Below are 16,996 nucleotides of genomic sequence, written 5' to 3' on the forward strand. Positions count from 1 at the left end.
TTTAACAATTTCTTCATTTAATAAGTGATTTTCACTACATGGTATTGTACACTGTTATCTGTTCAAAAAAGATTAACAGTTTTTAAAAAACAAGATTCTGTGAGAGATTTATATAAACTGGTGATCAAGATCAATGCCTATGGTTGGCTTATCAAGCTATTTTCTAGGTTTCTTTGTGAAACAAAGTCTTTAGGCTAAAACGCACAAAACCATTCAGGCCGATCTAGAACCCTTTCCGTCACTTGCAGCTTTCTGACGTCACTGTAAAACCATCCACTTGAGCGAACATATGGAAACTGTACAAAAATGTGTTTACTTTTACCATGAATAGAATTAACAGCACAGCGTTTCTACTTGCTATTTCAAGTCCGGACTTCCTTTAATCTCTGAGAGGAGGGCGGGAATGGGAAGCCCTGCCAAACCAGCGTGGTGGGTTGCGTACAAACAGTTTTCTAAGCGAACTTTGGCTTCAGTAAAGAGACACAAACACTTAAAATAATGGCTTTTAATTGTCATTTTCAGTATTCGGAGAGGGATGTGTGTCTGAATTAAATATACATCATACCAGTGATGCAAGGTTGAAGGTTACTCCTAATGTTGACAGCAATAAAACTAACTAAAAGAAAAGCAATCCCTTTAAAACAAATTTCAACGTAAAAAAGTTCACAGTGGTTTGTATAAACAGTATGTAATTTCCGACAGTAACAAATCTCTACTCTCGCAGCACACTAGTGCCCTCTTTAGATCCTAAAGAAGAAAACAAGCATTTACACTACTCATTGTACAGATTCTGAAAGTCAGTTGTACAATTACCCATCATGACAGGAGAAGATGCTGTGGAGTGTACAGCTGTAACACCAAAAGGAAAACTTCCAGCTCTTCCTGGGAGGGAGAAAAGTCTTTCATTCGCTGTTACAACCAGCAAATGCCATTCATCAAATCAAAAGGAAAACCACAAAACACGTTATCTATTTTGAGCAAGCTGAACAGTACACATTACAGTTTTAAAAATGGAGGTTATATACTATGATACAAGTCCCAACAAGGCAGCGCCAAAGTGACTATTTCTTCGCTTGTTTTGTGATCATACCCCTGGGAGGTGTGACAGGTCTGCTGGAATTGGGTTTCTTTTTCTCTGCAGGTTTCAAAATCTGAAAAGATAGTTCAAGCCATTTAGCAAAACGTTTTAGCTTTCTTACCATCACTTAATTCACTAGTAAAGCACTACGCAGCTCATCTGGACTAGTCATAAACACGCCAAGAAATAAATCTGTTTTCTTCTTAGAGCTCCAACAGGGCTTAGAGCAGCTGATCCGTGAGGCCATGCCAACGGACACAGGCTAACGGCTGATAACTGTGCTCAGACGATTTAATTCCAGGGTAAAACAATTCATCTGCTCACACGGGCAAGGGCTTATCACATTTTTGAAGGCATGAGTGCAAACACAGCCCTGTCTACAAGTGGTATCTGTAAGACCTATTTGAAAAAAGCATGATGGTTCTGGAAAAGTAAAGTATCAATTTGAAATAGAGCAAATGTAAAGTGTGACTATACAAACAAGAAGGTAAAACCTTCAGATACCATACCTGAAAAGAGCACATTAGAGTTTCGTCCACACTCATCATGGCACCCGCATTATCAAATTCACCACAGTAATTTGGGGCAGAAAAGAGAGTCACCAATTGCCTTTTTGCAAAAAACTCATATCCATCTTCAACAACCTTTAGAGAAAAAAGCAGAAATATCAGACTGGACATCTTGCCAAGGTGCAAAGCAGCTTAAACAGAGCCAGCAGCTGAAAGAAACAGCAGATATTTAAAACTTGGCTGGACAAGATCCTCAGCAACTCAGGCTTATGATGGTTTGTCCTGTGTTGAGTATGTGTGTGTAGGCTTGGACCAGATGACCAGCTCAGGTCCCTCTGAACCTAAATTATGCTATGGCTTAATGTACAAAATTAAGATACCTGATGAGCTCGACATATGAGATCCAAATCATGTTTGTGGAGGAACTTAGCAACGACTTCAGCACCAAATGTGAAGGACACTCCTCTGTCGTTTTCACCCCATCCTAAGACGTCCTTGTCAGGGTCAGACCAGAGGAGATCACAAAGGAGACCTTGATCTGGTACATCAGTGGGGCGCATAATTCTCCTGATCTGTTCCATTGACTGAAGGTCTGGTGACAAACCTGTTCGGAGTTAAGACACATGCGGTCCGCATTTCAGTCCAACTTTGTAAGACTGAGGTATTAATGCAAGACAAAAATAACTTGTATTCAAACTGATTCACCACAGCAATTTTATGTAGTTCAATGGCAACGTTAACTGGCATTTTTTTAATCCAGCATTTGTTTTAAAGCTTTTGTAACAGAAGACGAGTCACTTTCTAGAAGATTTACTGGGAACAAGATAAGCAAAGCCATTTTCACATTTTACAGGATTACAATAATCTCACTGTAATATTTTGCCAGTGTCTGTTAAAAGAGCCGTTAAGTAAAAGAGGCATTAATACTAGAAATTACAGGGTATGTTTATTTAAATGATCAGGCCCTAGCAAGATGAAATACAGTATCAAACAGACCTTGTACCATTTTTCACTGCTGTATCTTCCTGGGCAACTTTAATTACTTCCAAGTGATGAAACATTTAAGGTGTAATATGTATTTTATTACTTTGAAAAGTTGCATGAAGCAGGTATCACACAGCATAACAGACAATTTCTACGAATAAAACTGCAAAGCCATCGCGTTGAAGAGGGCTTCAAGCTACTTGATCTGGTGAAAGATGTCCCTGCCCACAGTTGGGGGATTCTGCTCAACCATCTTTAAACCATCTTCCAACGCAAACCATTCTATGAAAATATGTTCTCAGAATGTACATAAAACTCATAGTAATAGAAGTCTAAATAGACCTGCAAGGATTTTGTACGCAAAAGGAGACACTATTAAATACGCTTTTTGGTAGAAAAGGAAAAGAAGATAATTCTGTCTGAATCTACAAAACTAATGGCTCAATGATTTGCAAAACTGACACTAACCAAGCTCAGCCTTACCTTATACCTGAAGCGAAGCAGAGAAAAATCCCTGAAGTTTTGAAGCCTCAGCAACATAAACATGAAATTGCTATGACTGATATTACAGTACTAGAGTTTCTCAAATGTTAACTAAGGAACTGTTACTTACCCCCATGACAGCAGAATATTTTCTCATCCACAATAGCTGCAATAGGTAAACAGTTAAAACAGTCTGTGAAGGTTTTCCACAGCTTAATATTGTATCTTCTCTTACCTAGAAGACATTTTTGAGGAAAAACAGTCAATACGCTTTTCCAACACAACTACAACAAACATATCATAGCTGCCTAAGTTACTAAGGCTTGCAAAAAGCACTGAAGTCTCTACAGGGTTTATCTTCTCTGATAACCACTGATATTTTATTGCTTGCAATAAAGTTGCAAAGGTCTCTTTCAGTGTGGCAGAGTGCTCTGAAGATGGCACAAGCCCCTTCAACAGAATGACATTCCACTGCTAGCAGCCAGATTTTCCAGGCACAACTGTGCTTTGGAAAATCATCCCTTGGAGAATTTGATCCATTTCAGAAAGTTTTACCACTTGCTGCTTTCTTCAGGGGAAGAAAGCCATTCTTGGAAAGCAGATTTTCTATAAACTTCCAGTAGTGCTTTACCACATAAAGTCTCTCTAGGCAAAGAAAAGGACTACAAAATGAAACCAAGGCAGTTTTGCTTTTCAAGGGACTCTCTCAACAGATATGAACCCTGAACATATTTCTGATATATGACTAAGCCTATGATTAATCTCTGAGGAGTCAACTCCAAAATACCACACATCTTTGTATCCTCGTTGCAGGAGAACAAGACATGGCGAGTACGTCTTGTAAGCTACAAGCCAAGTATGTTCTACCACGGAAGTCATGAGAATGCTTCAACGCACCATTAACTTAACAGTTTTATCTGGATTTATTAAGTCACATCCCTTGAAACAGGAACATATGCTTCTACTTCACAGCAAAATTGTTATCTTAAGGCAAAGTCTATGTATAGTCTCCATCACAATAGACCTTAACACACCCTGCAGTGACAGAGCTGGCACATTAACCGCACACAGCAACACTGTCTTTGTTCAAAGGAGAAGGAGCACTCACAATGCCAAAAAAAAAAAGGGGGGCATATTTCCTTATTAAAAGGCTGATGCACTGGTTCAAGTAACAAGTTTTGGAGCTGAAGCCACCTACTGAAAGAGTGAGTAACTGGTGCTCAATCCAAGTATGCATCACACGAAGGCTTCACACTCACTTTGCCCCATTTATGAAAGGAAATATTGATTTTGGCCAAAGCAACAGCACACAATACAGCAGGACTGCATCAAGAGAAGGGTGAAGTTTGTTTTTTTAACATTACAAAGTTACAAGTATTTATATAAGTAGATTGCAAGCACTGTAACAATCACAGTGAAGACCAGTCCATTCTCCACGCTAAGTTCTAACATAAATATACATCATCATCCCTCAGGTGAAAGAAATGGAGGAGAACTTTTGTAAAACACATCAAGTAAAATTCTCTCATCCATCACTAGGTGACTTTAAGAACTTTAACAATACGTACCAGTGAGAATTGTTTGTTAACTTCACGGCCAATAAATAAAACTGCCTGCTTGCATGCTGCTTTGTACTGTGAGGATCGGACTCCAATAGTATCAGGGCAAGTACACATTTCCCTTCCTAAAACAGGCCCTGGGCCCCCCTGAAGTGTGCAAAGGGAATTGCAATTAGGAAAGAATTATCTGACACTGCAACACTGGCACCTCCTACCCTGCTTTCCCAAGCCAAAGATGCACATGCCAGTATCACTTACATTCATCATAAAACCCATAAATTCTATTAATGCTGGCACATTCGTGGTTCCCTCTGAGGAGGAAAAAATTCTCTGGGTATTTAATTTTGTAGGCCAATAGAAGACAAATTGTTTCTAAAGATTGTTTTCCTCTGTCGACATAATCACCAAGGAACAGGTAGTTGCTTTCTGGTGGAAAACCTCCATATTCAAAGAGTCGAAGCAAGTCATAGTACTGTCCATGGATGTCACCTGTAAAGAGTATTCAGAAATGACACGTAAGTGATCTTTTGCTACATGCTTTCATTGATTCTAGAGAAAGAACAAATGAATCGTGCTTCATAAACAGAAAAAGCTTGCAATTAGAAATGGCCTACAACATACTTAAAAAATCAGAGTTTATCTTAGCGCATATAAAATCCCTGTATTCCAAAGTTTGACATCTATGTAATGCAATGCCTAACTACACTAAGACAAAGTGAGTAGCTACTTAAAAATGTTGTGTGCAAAACAAAACCAAGATTCCAAGAAACGAACTCTGAGTGTTTAAGTGAAAATCTGACATCCAGCTAAATCTTTTACTTGACTAGTGGCTGTGAGATCAGGAACCTTTACCTCATTTTTGGTATTTCCACTGAGCATTAGTAATATTGATGGAAAACTGACCACTTGGAGAACTTGCTTTCCTTTTACCATCTCTGGTATTTTCCTGAAATACTCAGGAATCCACATTCTAGCAGTGCAGTTGTATTGAAAATGAAATTGGTATTTCTGCCTTTGGTTTAAATCATGGTTTTCTTTCTGACAAGCAGAACACTAAATCATGGGTTTAGACTACCAATGTTATAAATATTGAACAAGGTACTTCAATTTGATGTAAATCCCCAGAGTTAAGAGTAGGATAAAATATGGTTTGCTAGAAGCTTTTTATAAAGTGCCTTTATGGAGGCTTTTATTTTGACATTTGTCATTCTTTTAGCATAGCTAGACATGTATATGTGTGCAAAGTGGGCACCACTGTGTACAAGTACAGTGAAACCACACTAGAAAGTAATTCCAAGAAAGAATATAAAAATTTAAGTTCCCAGCAGGATTTTAAAATATTGTCAAACCACAGTTCAGCTCTGAATAGCAGCTACAATAAACTATTGTAGTTCTCCTTTGTTGCCCCTTGTTCAGCCATGATCAGGCCAAGCATTACAAAAACCCCTTTCCAAAACTTCATGTGAATCCCTTCCCCAAGAGACCTGGTGAAAGTGGACCAATTACTTTTTGGATTTGGATTATTTTGGTCCCCACTCCCCATGCATCAAAACAGAAGTCACAGTACTCACCGCATATTTTCAGCGGAGCTTCAAGTTCTAGTAAAATAGGCTGACTGAGAAAGATTTCTCTGGATTTCAAGCACAGTCCTCTAATTTCATTCTCCTGAAGTTGGACATTTTTGCCTGGTTTTGATCCTCGCACTGTTGGAAGGAGTCAGAAGTCAGTTATCAAAATCAACAATATGCCCAGTGTTATTTTAAGAGCCTGACTAAATGCCACTGTAATACAGCATGAGAAGATAACAGGGCAATATCAGTCTGTTGAGGTGAAACTGCACTGTCACATCACTAGAGAAAGGGTACTGTGTTCTGTTTCAGCTGTCTGTTACTTTCATTTAACAGAATTCATGGCTCAACACTTCCCCCGTTAAATGTCACATTTTAAATAGCATCATTTTAGTTCTATTTAGTTATAAAACCCATCTTGGAGAATGTGACTGTTTTTATATATATATATATATATATTTTTTTTATTTTTTTTTTTTGTGAAGTGGTTATACACTTCTTCTCTGGAAAGCTGTCTAAACTTGAGAAAAGGAAATCTCCCATTTAATTATCAACATCACAGCTCAAATGTACAAGCTTCCCTAAACTCTCATTTAACCTTGCCCAAGGCAGTCTCTAAACAAACAAGACTACAATACCAATAAATACTGTACTGTCCCATTCTACACCGCAGTTATAAAACACAGAAGAAAAATAACCATATGATTAGAAGGTCAGAAGCATTTTTGGATCACAATGACAAAACATCTTGCCTTACCACTGCCTTTGAGCACAGTAAAAGTCAAGCTAGTAGGAGATCCATCTCCCAGTCTCAGACCACTTCCCCCATACCAGTCACAGTTAGGATAAGACTACATAAAAATTTGTGATGAAGCCATTACTAGTAAAGCTTTTTTTTATTTGGTGTCAAAACCAGTGGCAACATGGAGCACTGATAAAGCTGAAGAAAAAAACAAAACAAACAACCCTGTAGCAAATTCCATTAAGATTATGGAATAAGAGCAGTCATCTCCTGCAACATAACCCATTGGTTTAGCAGCATCAAAGCCAAATGACCTCAGATGCCTGGAAACACTCTGACAACACCTTCAGAAACGAAAACACTACACTAGTAATATTGCCTGGTTAGGCTGCTTACTGTGTACAACTCATATTGCACTGAGACTGAAGAATCTATGCTCTTATCCAAAAAGACTTGGTCTTAAGTTGCAAAAGCAAGCAACAAGCCCCAAACCCTTTCAAACCTAAGAACCTATGCGATATTATCTTCCTGAATTCCTATATAACCTTTTAGATACTATTTCAGTCTAATTCCCTTGATGCTGTTTAACCTCAGAGTGAGAAATCTGGGAGCTACAGATGACTCAAATCTCTGTACTGTTACTGCGGACCTTGCATGGTATGAAATCCAGAAGTGAGAACTGCAGTAGGAAAGGCCGAGGGAGGTGGGCAGGGGACATGTTTTAGGAAGAATAAAAACAAAAATGGTTGCATTCCGAAGGGTTTAGAATTTCTTGTTAGCACAGAAGTTTCCTACTTTAGTGCAAGCCTCTGATCAAAAGCAGAGAACATTGCTGAGTCAGCATGCATCTTATCCAGAGAAAGAATAAAATAGTGATTGTGTAATATCCATCCACTGGACATAACCTCTACCAGCACTTAACAGTGTTGTTACCCAAACAATTCTCTCGTGCACACTGACTCCCAGAGACCCCAGTCACGGTGGCACAGGCTGCCCTGCAGAATCATTGACAATACACTAAAACACGCCACCTTTCCTCAAACTAGCTTAAAAATTAAACTTTCCTTAAAGTGTATACTGACGGTGACATGAAGCTAACCGTAGGTCAAAAGTCTGAGGTTATTTTTCAGGCAATCCATGCTCCTTTATTATTCACTGCCTATGTGTTATCACCCAACACTGCCATTACGTGGCAACACTGGAATTACCGCTGAACTTCATGTCTTCCATTAAAATATTAGACGTAATGAAGCATATAAATGAAAGTTAAATCTTTGTCACAGCAGTTTATCACGCATGAGGCTTTTCATCCAGTCATTTTTTCATCCATACAGTAATTTTCCAAATGCTCCTGAGCAATGAGCAAGTTATTTTAAATGTCAAATATCCAGAAGCAATAAAAACCAGAAATGTACAGAATAAAGCGATGAGCTGGATGAATTACGTTATTCCCCCCCCTACTCTTAGATTCTACAATTCACCTTTGATTCTGAGATAATAGAACTGACTTGTATTTAGTTTCTGAGAACCCAAAAATCTAACTTTCCATGATTCGTTCTTGCTAGAAATTGCTACAAAACAAACCCTGTATATCTCACATCCATAACTTTAAAAGTATAAAAAAAGTATACAGACTATGTAATGCACTTAGTCACTAAAGCTCATGAATAAAGCATATGGATTCATTTTTGCTGAAGATTAAATTAAAATCTGAAAACTGACTGTTTCAGATCGTTTCCTATGTTTCTCCAATATATTTTAATTGAACCAGTATAATCTTCATGCAGTTTTAGTCATCTGCTTGCAGAAAACTTTGACAAGATAAAATGATGCCTCGCTGCAGTTCACAAACTCACTAGCACAGAAAAACAGGATAATTTGATGCAGTTCTGTAGCACGCTGCCTGCCAATGACATTTTGACCATTTCCGTCCAACATGGAATCGGCACAGAAGAAACAAGAGTCTTCAATTTCTTCTAACATTGACCTATATATCCTGCAAAAACTATTTTTGGCTTCAGAAGAATCAAATATGCAGAAGCGCATGTTGGTTTGAGCAATCTATACTTTTCGTGCAAGGATTTTCTCATCTGCAATGAAAGACCTGGCAAGGAAACACAGGATATTCAGTCTCAACGACTTCTTAAAAGGTTCCTCTGATGGAGTCTTCAAGTTACTTAGTCCTGCTAAGAAAGGCAAAAGTAATATACTATGAAAAATGCGTTATGTTTACAGTTTCTTTTCTTTGGAACAGCTTGTAGGAATCAGACAGTACGATACTAAATTGGCAGCTTGGTCATAATGTCGAAAGAGCAGCTCAATAGTACTGTACATGCTTATTTGTTCTCTCAATGCATAAAAAATAACCTCTCAGAAGTGACAGTCTGGAACTGACAGCAGAACAAGCTAAAGATTAATCAGTTGAGGAAAAAAGTCAGCCTATTTCAAATATGTTATTTATGCTGCACTATTTCCAGACAATAATATATCCCCATCCTCTTGAGCAGAGATGCTCTTGTTCTTAACAATAGTTTTTTGAAAGTTTGAATTTCACTGTCCAGTCTCAGCAGTTTTCTAACATGTAAAATCTTATCCACTGTACAAGTTTTGGAAAAATAAGCTCTCCACTGGATGGAAAAGACTCCAGAAACAGATCCCCCCCTGGAGCTTGGATGATCTCTGCAGCAGTACTGTCCTGAACATAGGTTCCAAGTATTAAAATAAGCGTTGCTTTCCAAGACAAGGAGAAAAACTGCTGGGGGTTCAAACACCACATGATGTCTAGGGTAACTTTTACACATACCGTTGTGAAGGATAAATGGCTCAAGAACTGTGGGATCTAGAACGTACAGCAGTCAGGTGACCACATGCACGTATAGTACAACAGACCTGTATACCACATCCCATCGGCAGTGTTTTCCAGTGCTCAGCTTGGTGTCACACAATCCTTTAATGAAGGCAAATGCTATGACAAAACAGAGTATATTGCCTCATTCAAGGTTCATATGAAAGGGATGGATACTTAGGAAAGTATTCAAAAATAACATTACATTAAATGTTATAAGTGATCCAAACGTCTCATTTTCCTTCAGTACTACATTAAAAGAAGCAACTGAAATGCTGTCAATTGAACTGCTGGAATCAAGTTCGCATGCAGAAAATGTTTTAAAGAAAAACAGAGTATCAGTAGGTCAGTTCATTTTTCAGCTTATTAAATGCGTCTCCCAGGTTTACCATATTTTATGTTAAGATGTCTGCAATCCTAGAGACGTGTCCAAAAATACTGCAAGTTGTTTTTAATCTTGTCTTCAGCAGTTCCTGATGACAGTTTCACATTCAGTTTTGTACCAAAGGCACAAAGGGAATAAATAAGTTGAAAGTGGTTGATGTAAAAAAAGGTTTTACTTTACTGCAGGCACAACTAACTTTGATCAGATTATTTCCAATTCAAAATTGAAACTGAAAAGCAACTCCTCGGGGCCCAAGCTGCCAAAAAGAAAAAAGTTCTAGTCTACTTTTAATAAGACAAAAGTTCACAGCAGCATTATCAAACAGAAGATTCTGCATGACTGTGAAATTTTCATATTGTAACATACTTTAACACTGAAAAGAGCTATACAGCAACAGGTACTCATGCCGATCACAAATACTCAGAGATGACAAATTCCTCCACTTTACTGACTGGGCAAACACAGAAATTAACCGACTTATTTCAATGCACATCAGTGACAGGAATCTAATCCTCATCTTCCAAGTGCAGAGCTCCTATTTCCCATTATTAGAAGCTGCTGCAACACAGCAGGAAGCTATTAACATTCAACTACACAAACTATGGAAAATTATATGGTTTGAGGTCAACAAGTGCTGCCTGTCTATTAGAAACTTTATCACAGTATCCCAACTCATCAACAAGTGAAATCTGACCACATTTCAGATTAACATCTGTCAGAATCAGAGACTTATCTAAGTATATGAAGCTACACAGCCAACAGCCCTTCAGACTCTATGAATGCTGTATTTAGCAGAACGGTGAAAGGAAAAATTAGAGAATCAAATCCCTAAGAAATCATTTTTGTTGCCAGCAAAAGTTTATCCATACTCTTTGGATCAACTGTTTTTAATAACTGGATGATCCTCTTTCCCCACTTAAAGCAAATTAGAGATAATTTCTCCTTGACAGCTATAAAACATACCTTACTGGGGGTGTATAAACAGGAAAGTTTGAGGATTTAGAGTCTTTTTGCTGATTTTAGTGCACTAGCCAGGATTACGGCTTTCAGAATGGCTACCACCATTCTAGCCTCATGTGGCTTTAACCAGAGTAGCCTTCATTCATCACTTAGTTTTCCCTCAACAGCACTTGAAGGGGCTGCAGTACAGAAAAGATATTCAGAAACAGACATCAACTCAGGTTCCACTTACACATGTTGAAATTGTGTTATTTTACTCTGTTATTTATCATTACCATGGTAAGACTAGTACATTTCAATCATGTTTTCTACATGCTTTACTCTGAGCTCCGTACTGCAAAAAGCTGCCAATGCACTAGATGAAGGAAAAAGATAAAGGGCTCAAGTTATAGAACAACATCTGACTTGACAAGGCAAGGAAGCCATGCTCACACTCGGGGAATCTCGGCATTTGTCACTCATTCTTTGCCCAGAGCTGAGCAGGAATTCTGCCATTTCCTGGATCCTCTTCCACGACCACACGGATGCCACTGATTTTTCATCTTGCAGGGAGCTTTTCTAGCATCTTCTTGTCTGCCGGCAGTTCTGACTTAATAGACACGCGCAGCCACAAGCTCAGAACCGTGAAGTTACTGCTTACAATACTCCTAGGAGAGAAATTTGGTCTCGTGCATGCCCCTTCTTATTCCTTAGTGAAGTGAGTTAGTACCATAAATATTCAAGCTGTTACCTACTACCAGGGACACTTAGGAAAAATTTAAATGCTCAGTGCGGTATACTGTCATTTAGTATACTTTAGAAGCCTTACTCTTGTGAAAATTTTTGTTAGTACAGTTATTAAAAGTGACAAAATTAGACAGCCTGTACTTAAAAAATTGCTCCTAGCAGAACACAACCATCATTAGTAAAGGCAACAAATACACATTCAATTATAGCAAAAAAAAAAAAAATCAGTACATCAGTACATGTTTTCATATAATGGTTTTCCACAGTTGAGAACAATGTTACAGAAAAATGTTTTTGTGACATTTCAATGCCAAAAGGCTCTGTACTATAAACAGTCAGATCAAGACTTCAAATATTTGTCTTAGAATTATAAGCTAAATATATACTTTCAGGCCTTTTAAAGAAAAAATTAATAATTTCAGCTAACTAGCCTAATGTATGCAGGAGAATATCAACTACTCGGGGGAAAAGAATAATGTCATCTGATCAGTCAGGATAGAAAAGAGTAAAACCCCCTCAAAAATCCATTATTAATACCCCATATTAAGAACAAAAGAAAGACTAATTTATTATTCACCCTTTAACCATTCTACCTCAGCCATTCGACTAGATTCACTACTCATATAGATCTCAGTCTCTTCCACCAGTGCAATGCTAAGGCACGTTATAAAACAAAAATACCTGCTTAAATGTATTTTCTCATTGATTTGACACATTGCATGAAGTATTTCCTTAATACTTTGGTTTGTTACCTTTAAAAAGAAAGGGGCAATGACGCCTGTTCATATCTTTTGCATTTTACTAGCAAAATCACCAAATGTTAACTGCTACAAAAATATTTAAGTATACAGTTTAAAGAGGGCTATAATGAAATACCAAATTGCTCTAAAAATTAAAGTTTGCACAAGGATTTGGGCAACTTAGTTTGTGAGTAAGCTGATTATTTAAAGAGATTTTGGAGTGTTTTCATACTTGAGTGTGATTTTAATCTGCGTGCAACCTTGTCTGAAAAGGATATCACTTGAGACAGAGTTCTGGTACAGACACACCAGACTTCGTATAACTAATATTATACAGTTGCTCTGCAAGGATTGCACTGAAAAATAATTTCTCATTTGCTCCAAATCTAAATAGGATGAGAATTCTTACACATACTTCAGATGTTTTTCCCTCCATTTAATACCATGCCGACCTCCACTTTGGAAATTCAGTCCTGTCATCCACCCAGTTGGACCTTAATCATTTCAGGGAAAGGATGAGTGAAGAAAATTTTAAACAACTGAAGAGAACGGCATTTGCACAGTAATTCACACAACTTAGCACTTTATCAAAAATGCAGCGTTTGCTACAATACGGTATCATTTTCCCTTTCTGGAAAAAAATGTATAAAAATGACAGACTGCCACAAAGGTCAATCACTACTCTGCCTTGAAAAGATATTTATAATAGACATTTAATAAGAAACAAAAAAGCACTAGCATAGGTCACTAACACTGGCAACTGTTTTAAATACTGAAAGACAATAATTGCCTCAAGGAATCCAAAATCCCAGCTGAAATGTCAATGAAGGAAAAAAAAATTAATTTCAGTTCTGGCAGCTGATGCAACCTCAGGTAACATCTGTAGTTGCATGGACCATCTTCTAAAAGATCTTGTCAATAAGCCTTCTGAAGCCTGATTCATGAACTCTCATCTTCTCCAAATGTACAATACTGATATAAGCTGAATAAGAACATAACATATTGATGTAGTACTTCTTACTACTTTTTGAAACTTTAATCATTCAAAAATCATTCAGGTCTCTTTCTAGGATTATCATGTTCCATGTTTTTGATATTAAGAACTTACACTTTGAGAAAATCGCAATAGTTACACTAGGGAAAATCAAGTACGAATTGTAACTAATACCTGCAGTAAAACTGAGCATGTATTAATATGTCACCAAATATACAACATACAGGATCCGACATCTACAAATTGTACTACTGGACTTTCAGGAAAATCCTGGTCTAAATTTACAAAGGGAAGCCTTTAAATAATTGAAACCAGGGCAGTTTAAATTGGTAACAGGCAAAACCCAAAATGGAAAGGAAAAGCCCTATTTACTTTTACTTATTCTAGTTCAATAATCCCCTAGCACATCTATAGGATTTTAAACTCCAAATGATGTCTAGAGTAGCATTATTGTTCCTCTGACCTTTTGCTATCCAAGCCATTACACAAGCAACATCCTGCAAGAAGGGTGTAATACAGCTGAAAGACATTTCTTCACCATTTGTCTCAACATCTCAGACGACTTTGTGCCAAATGGAAAAAAGTTAAATCCCCGACCAAGCTCTTCAAGCACAAGTCCTGATGAGATGCCTGTTCTGACATACGTGAAATAAAGCTTCCTTCTCTGAATAATTATCGTTTTCTTTGATGCCTGGAAGAATATTTGGCATTGGCTACTTCACAGCCTTTTGCCTTAAGAAAGATCAGTCGACAACTGTAGCCCCGTACTGATCCCTGCAACCAAAGGGATGATGCTGAAGACACCCCCTGCGACTTCCAGCTCTTCCTTTGATTCCGAAACTCCCCTGCAACTCTTTGCAACCCAAAGCACTAACGCCACAAGACAATAAGCCCTTCCACAGACTGTCTGAAACACCAAACCCCAACCCTCTATTCACACCTAAAAAAGCCACCATATGTTACGAATTAGGAGCCAAAATCCTACACTAGGGTTAAGGCAAGCGGCTCATCAAAGCTAAAACCACCATAACCCGAAGTCTCCTCCCGACTTGCTGAAAAGCTGCCTCAAGACTCTTTAAACACGCCAGGTCTCCCCAGAGCCCGGCCAAGCAGACCCCTTGTGCACACGTGGAAGAGAAAAAGCCCTTTTTTAAAAAACCACTTTCCTACGAAAATACTACTAAATTAAGCATCTCCTTCGAGGAGGAGAAGGGCGGCCGGTCCCAGCAGCGGCCCGGGAGCGCGGAGGGGCTCACAGGGCACCGACAACTCGGGAACACACGGGCTGAGCTCAGGACGGAAAAGTTGGGGCCGAAGGGCTGAGCCGGCCGGGGCGGCGGCGGAGACGAGCCCCGGGAGGACAAAGCGGCTCGGCGGCCCCTCCATGTCGGTGCCCCCGGGCGGGCGGGACGCGGCGCAGCCCCCGGCGCTGCCTGAGGCGGGAGCACCGGCCCGGCCGCCACCCACCCCACGCCACCCGCCCCGCGCCTGCCCGGCCCTCACCCTCCAGCAGCCGTTGGATGATGCTGTCGATGTTGAGTTTGTCTATATCCGCCATCGCCTCTCAGCGGCCGGGCGGACCTCTCCCCGCGGCACCCCTCCCTCCGCTCGCTGCTTGGCCGGCCCGACTTCTCTCTTCGTTCTGTCTCGTTTTTCCCCCTTCCTTCTCTCCTCCCCGCTCGCCTTCTTCCCTCTCTCTCTTCCCCCCCGCCCCCCCCTCGGCCGCCGGTCTCAGCAGAGACCCAGCACTGAACAAAATGGCCGCCGTCTCCTCAGCGAGCTCGATAGGCGCATGGATACTACGAGCGCGAGGCGGCTCACCGGAAACCCTTTATAGGGCGGGCGGGAAGGAAAAGCGGGGCGGGGAAACGCACTTCTCGTCTTGCGGAAATCCTTCCGCTCACGGGAGGTGAAATAGTGCGGCGCTATCATAGGATCGTTTTGGTTGGAAGAGGCACTTCAGAGCTCGGGGCCCAACCGGAACCTAAATCTAGCACCTACATCTGTGGAATTTCTGCAGCCTGAGCAAGCCCTTCAGCTCCTGAGCAACTTGGGATACGTTGCTCTCCCATTGAGTATCCCTTAAGTACAAATATTCAGTACTTCAACATCTTTACAGAGCCCGTATGGAGAAATTAGCCAACTCTTTCAAGTGCATCTTGCTATTTTATTTCACTCTTCTGCTATTATTTTATACTACATGTAGCAACAGCGTGGCTGCAAGCAATTACACGAGGTTCGGCTTGTAAATCAGGTCGTGTTTGCAAGAGAGATGGGCTGCGCGGCCCCTTCGCGCTGCTCCGTTTGCATCTCTGATTGAACATTGCTTAATTGCTTTATTTACTCCTACTTTAATTTGCAGGGATGGCTGTGTCAACCTCCTTCCTCCCCATCTCCCTCCCCCGTGTGAACTGCTCCCGCTGTCCGTGCCGGATTCCTCCTGCCGACAGTTATATTGCAATATTCATAACATCTTATTACCGCGGTGGGGCCAGAGCAGAGTTCATGAGGGCGATAAGCGAAGGACTTGTGATCCCAGGACACCTTAGATCTGCTGGGAGGAAGGAGAACGGAGGACGCAGACTCTACACAAAGCTCAGGCGCTCGCCCATTGCAAAACGCGGCTTCAACGCTACGCTAATCTCAGTCACGCTGGTGTAAGCCCAAAGTAACCCTGTTGAAGACAATAGTTAGTTTAGATCTGCTTCAACGTAACGGCATTTACGGATTTACGTCTGTTTTTGTGCTGCACCTTCCCAGGGAACAGCCAACCCCCCCTGCTCTTTGGCACTCAATGTTTTCTTTCTCTTTCAAATCCTTTCTAATTCTGCCGGGCGAGTTGCTCCCTTGGACTTAGCTGAATTATTTAAAAAGGGAAATTGCGTTTCCAGAGGAACCTTCCTGGCCTTATTTTCCTTGCTGGAAATCTCCTCATCTTATCTCATCCTTCAGCTGTTACCCCCTCCCCAGGGATGTGTCTTGCGGGGATCTGAGCGCCTTTGGTGGGTGCTGAGTCCCTTTCATTCCCCTTAATGCTCTGGAAATGGGGTGGAAGGGGAGAGCTCAGCACCTTCCAGGGTGCGACCGAGGAGATGTGCTCGGGAATTCACTGGAAACGCTGTGCTCTGGAAGGCAAAGAATGGTTCTCGCTTGCTGAACCGCATCAGGCGAGGTCCAAAGCACCGTCAGTTCTTGTTAAAAGAGCTGTAGCCAGGAGGGCGGGAGAGAAGCGACAGATAAAGGCGAATCTGTTGAGGCTCCATCATCGCCTCCATAACCAGCGTGTCTTGCAGCAGCCCCGTGTCACGACAGCAGCCGCCGGCGCTCGGTGTCCTGTTTGGAGGGGGCTGTATCTTTGCACAGGGCCTTTTGCATTTCCTTAAAAAATAAGGGCCCTTCTGTAGCAGCAGCAAACTCTGCGAT

The 16,996-nt window shown here is 40.4% G+C and overlaps 1 protein-coding gene across 1 annotated transcript; it reads right to left on the reverse strand.

The window, feature by feature from the left end:
- Positions 1-15,237, reverse strand: PPP1CC (protein phosphatase 1 catalytic subunit gamma). Its single transcript, XM_082065910.1, has 7 exons — positions 15,077-15,237; positions 6,185-6,316; positions 4,872-5,102; positions 3,185-3,289; positions 1,968-2,191; positions 1,588-1,722; positions 1-1,151 (listed from the first exon to the last, which is right to left on the reverse strand). The coding sequence occupies exons 1-7, from the start codon at positions 15,129-15,131 to the stop codon at positions 1,062-1,064; spliced, it is 972 nt and encodes a 323-aa protein (XP_081922036.1). The 5' UTR covers positions 15,132-15,237; the 3' UTR covers positions 1-1,061.
- Between the last annotated feature and the right edge of the window lie 1,759 nt (positions 15,238-16,996).

This window comes from Streptopelia decaocto, assembly GCF_964273445.1.
Source record: "Streptopelia decaocto genome assembly, chromosome: 15".
NCBI lineage: Eukaryota > Metazoa > Chordata > Aves > Columbiformes > Columbidae > Streptopelia > Streptopelia decaocto.

What these genes read in the sequence shown, in the direction of transcription:
- PPP1CC (XM_082065910.1), bottom strand. Translation starts at nt 15,131, where the DNA reads ATGGCGGATATAGACAAACTCAACATCGACAGCATCATCCAACGGCTG. An exon ending in TTATGGGTTTTATGATGAAT is followed by an intron (nt 3,290 to 4,871) that starts GTAAGTGATACT and finishes AATGTCTTCTAG; the next exon opens with GTAAGAGAAGATACAATATT. An exon ending in TCATATGTCGAGCTCATCAG is followed by an intron (nt 1,723 to 1,967) that starts GTATCTTAATTT and finishes TTTTCTCTAAAG; the next exon opens with GTTGTTGAAGATGGATATGA.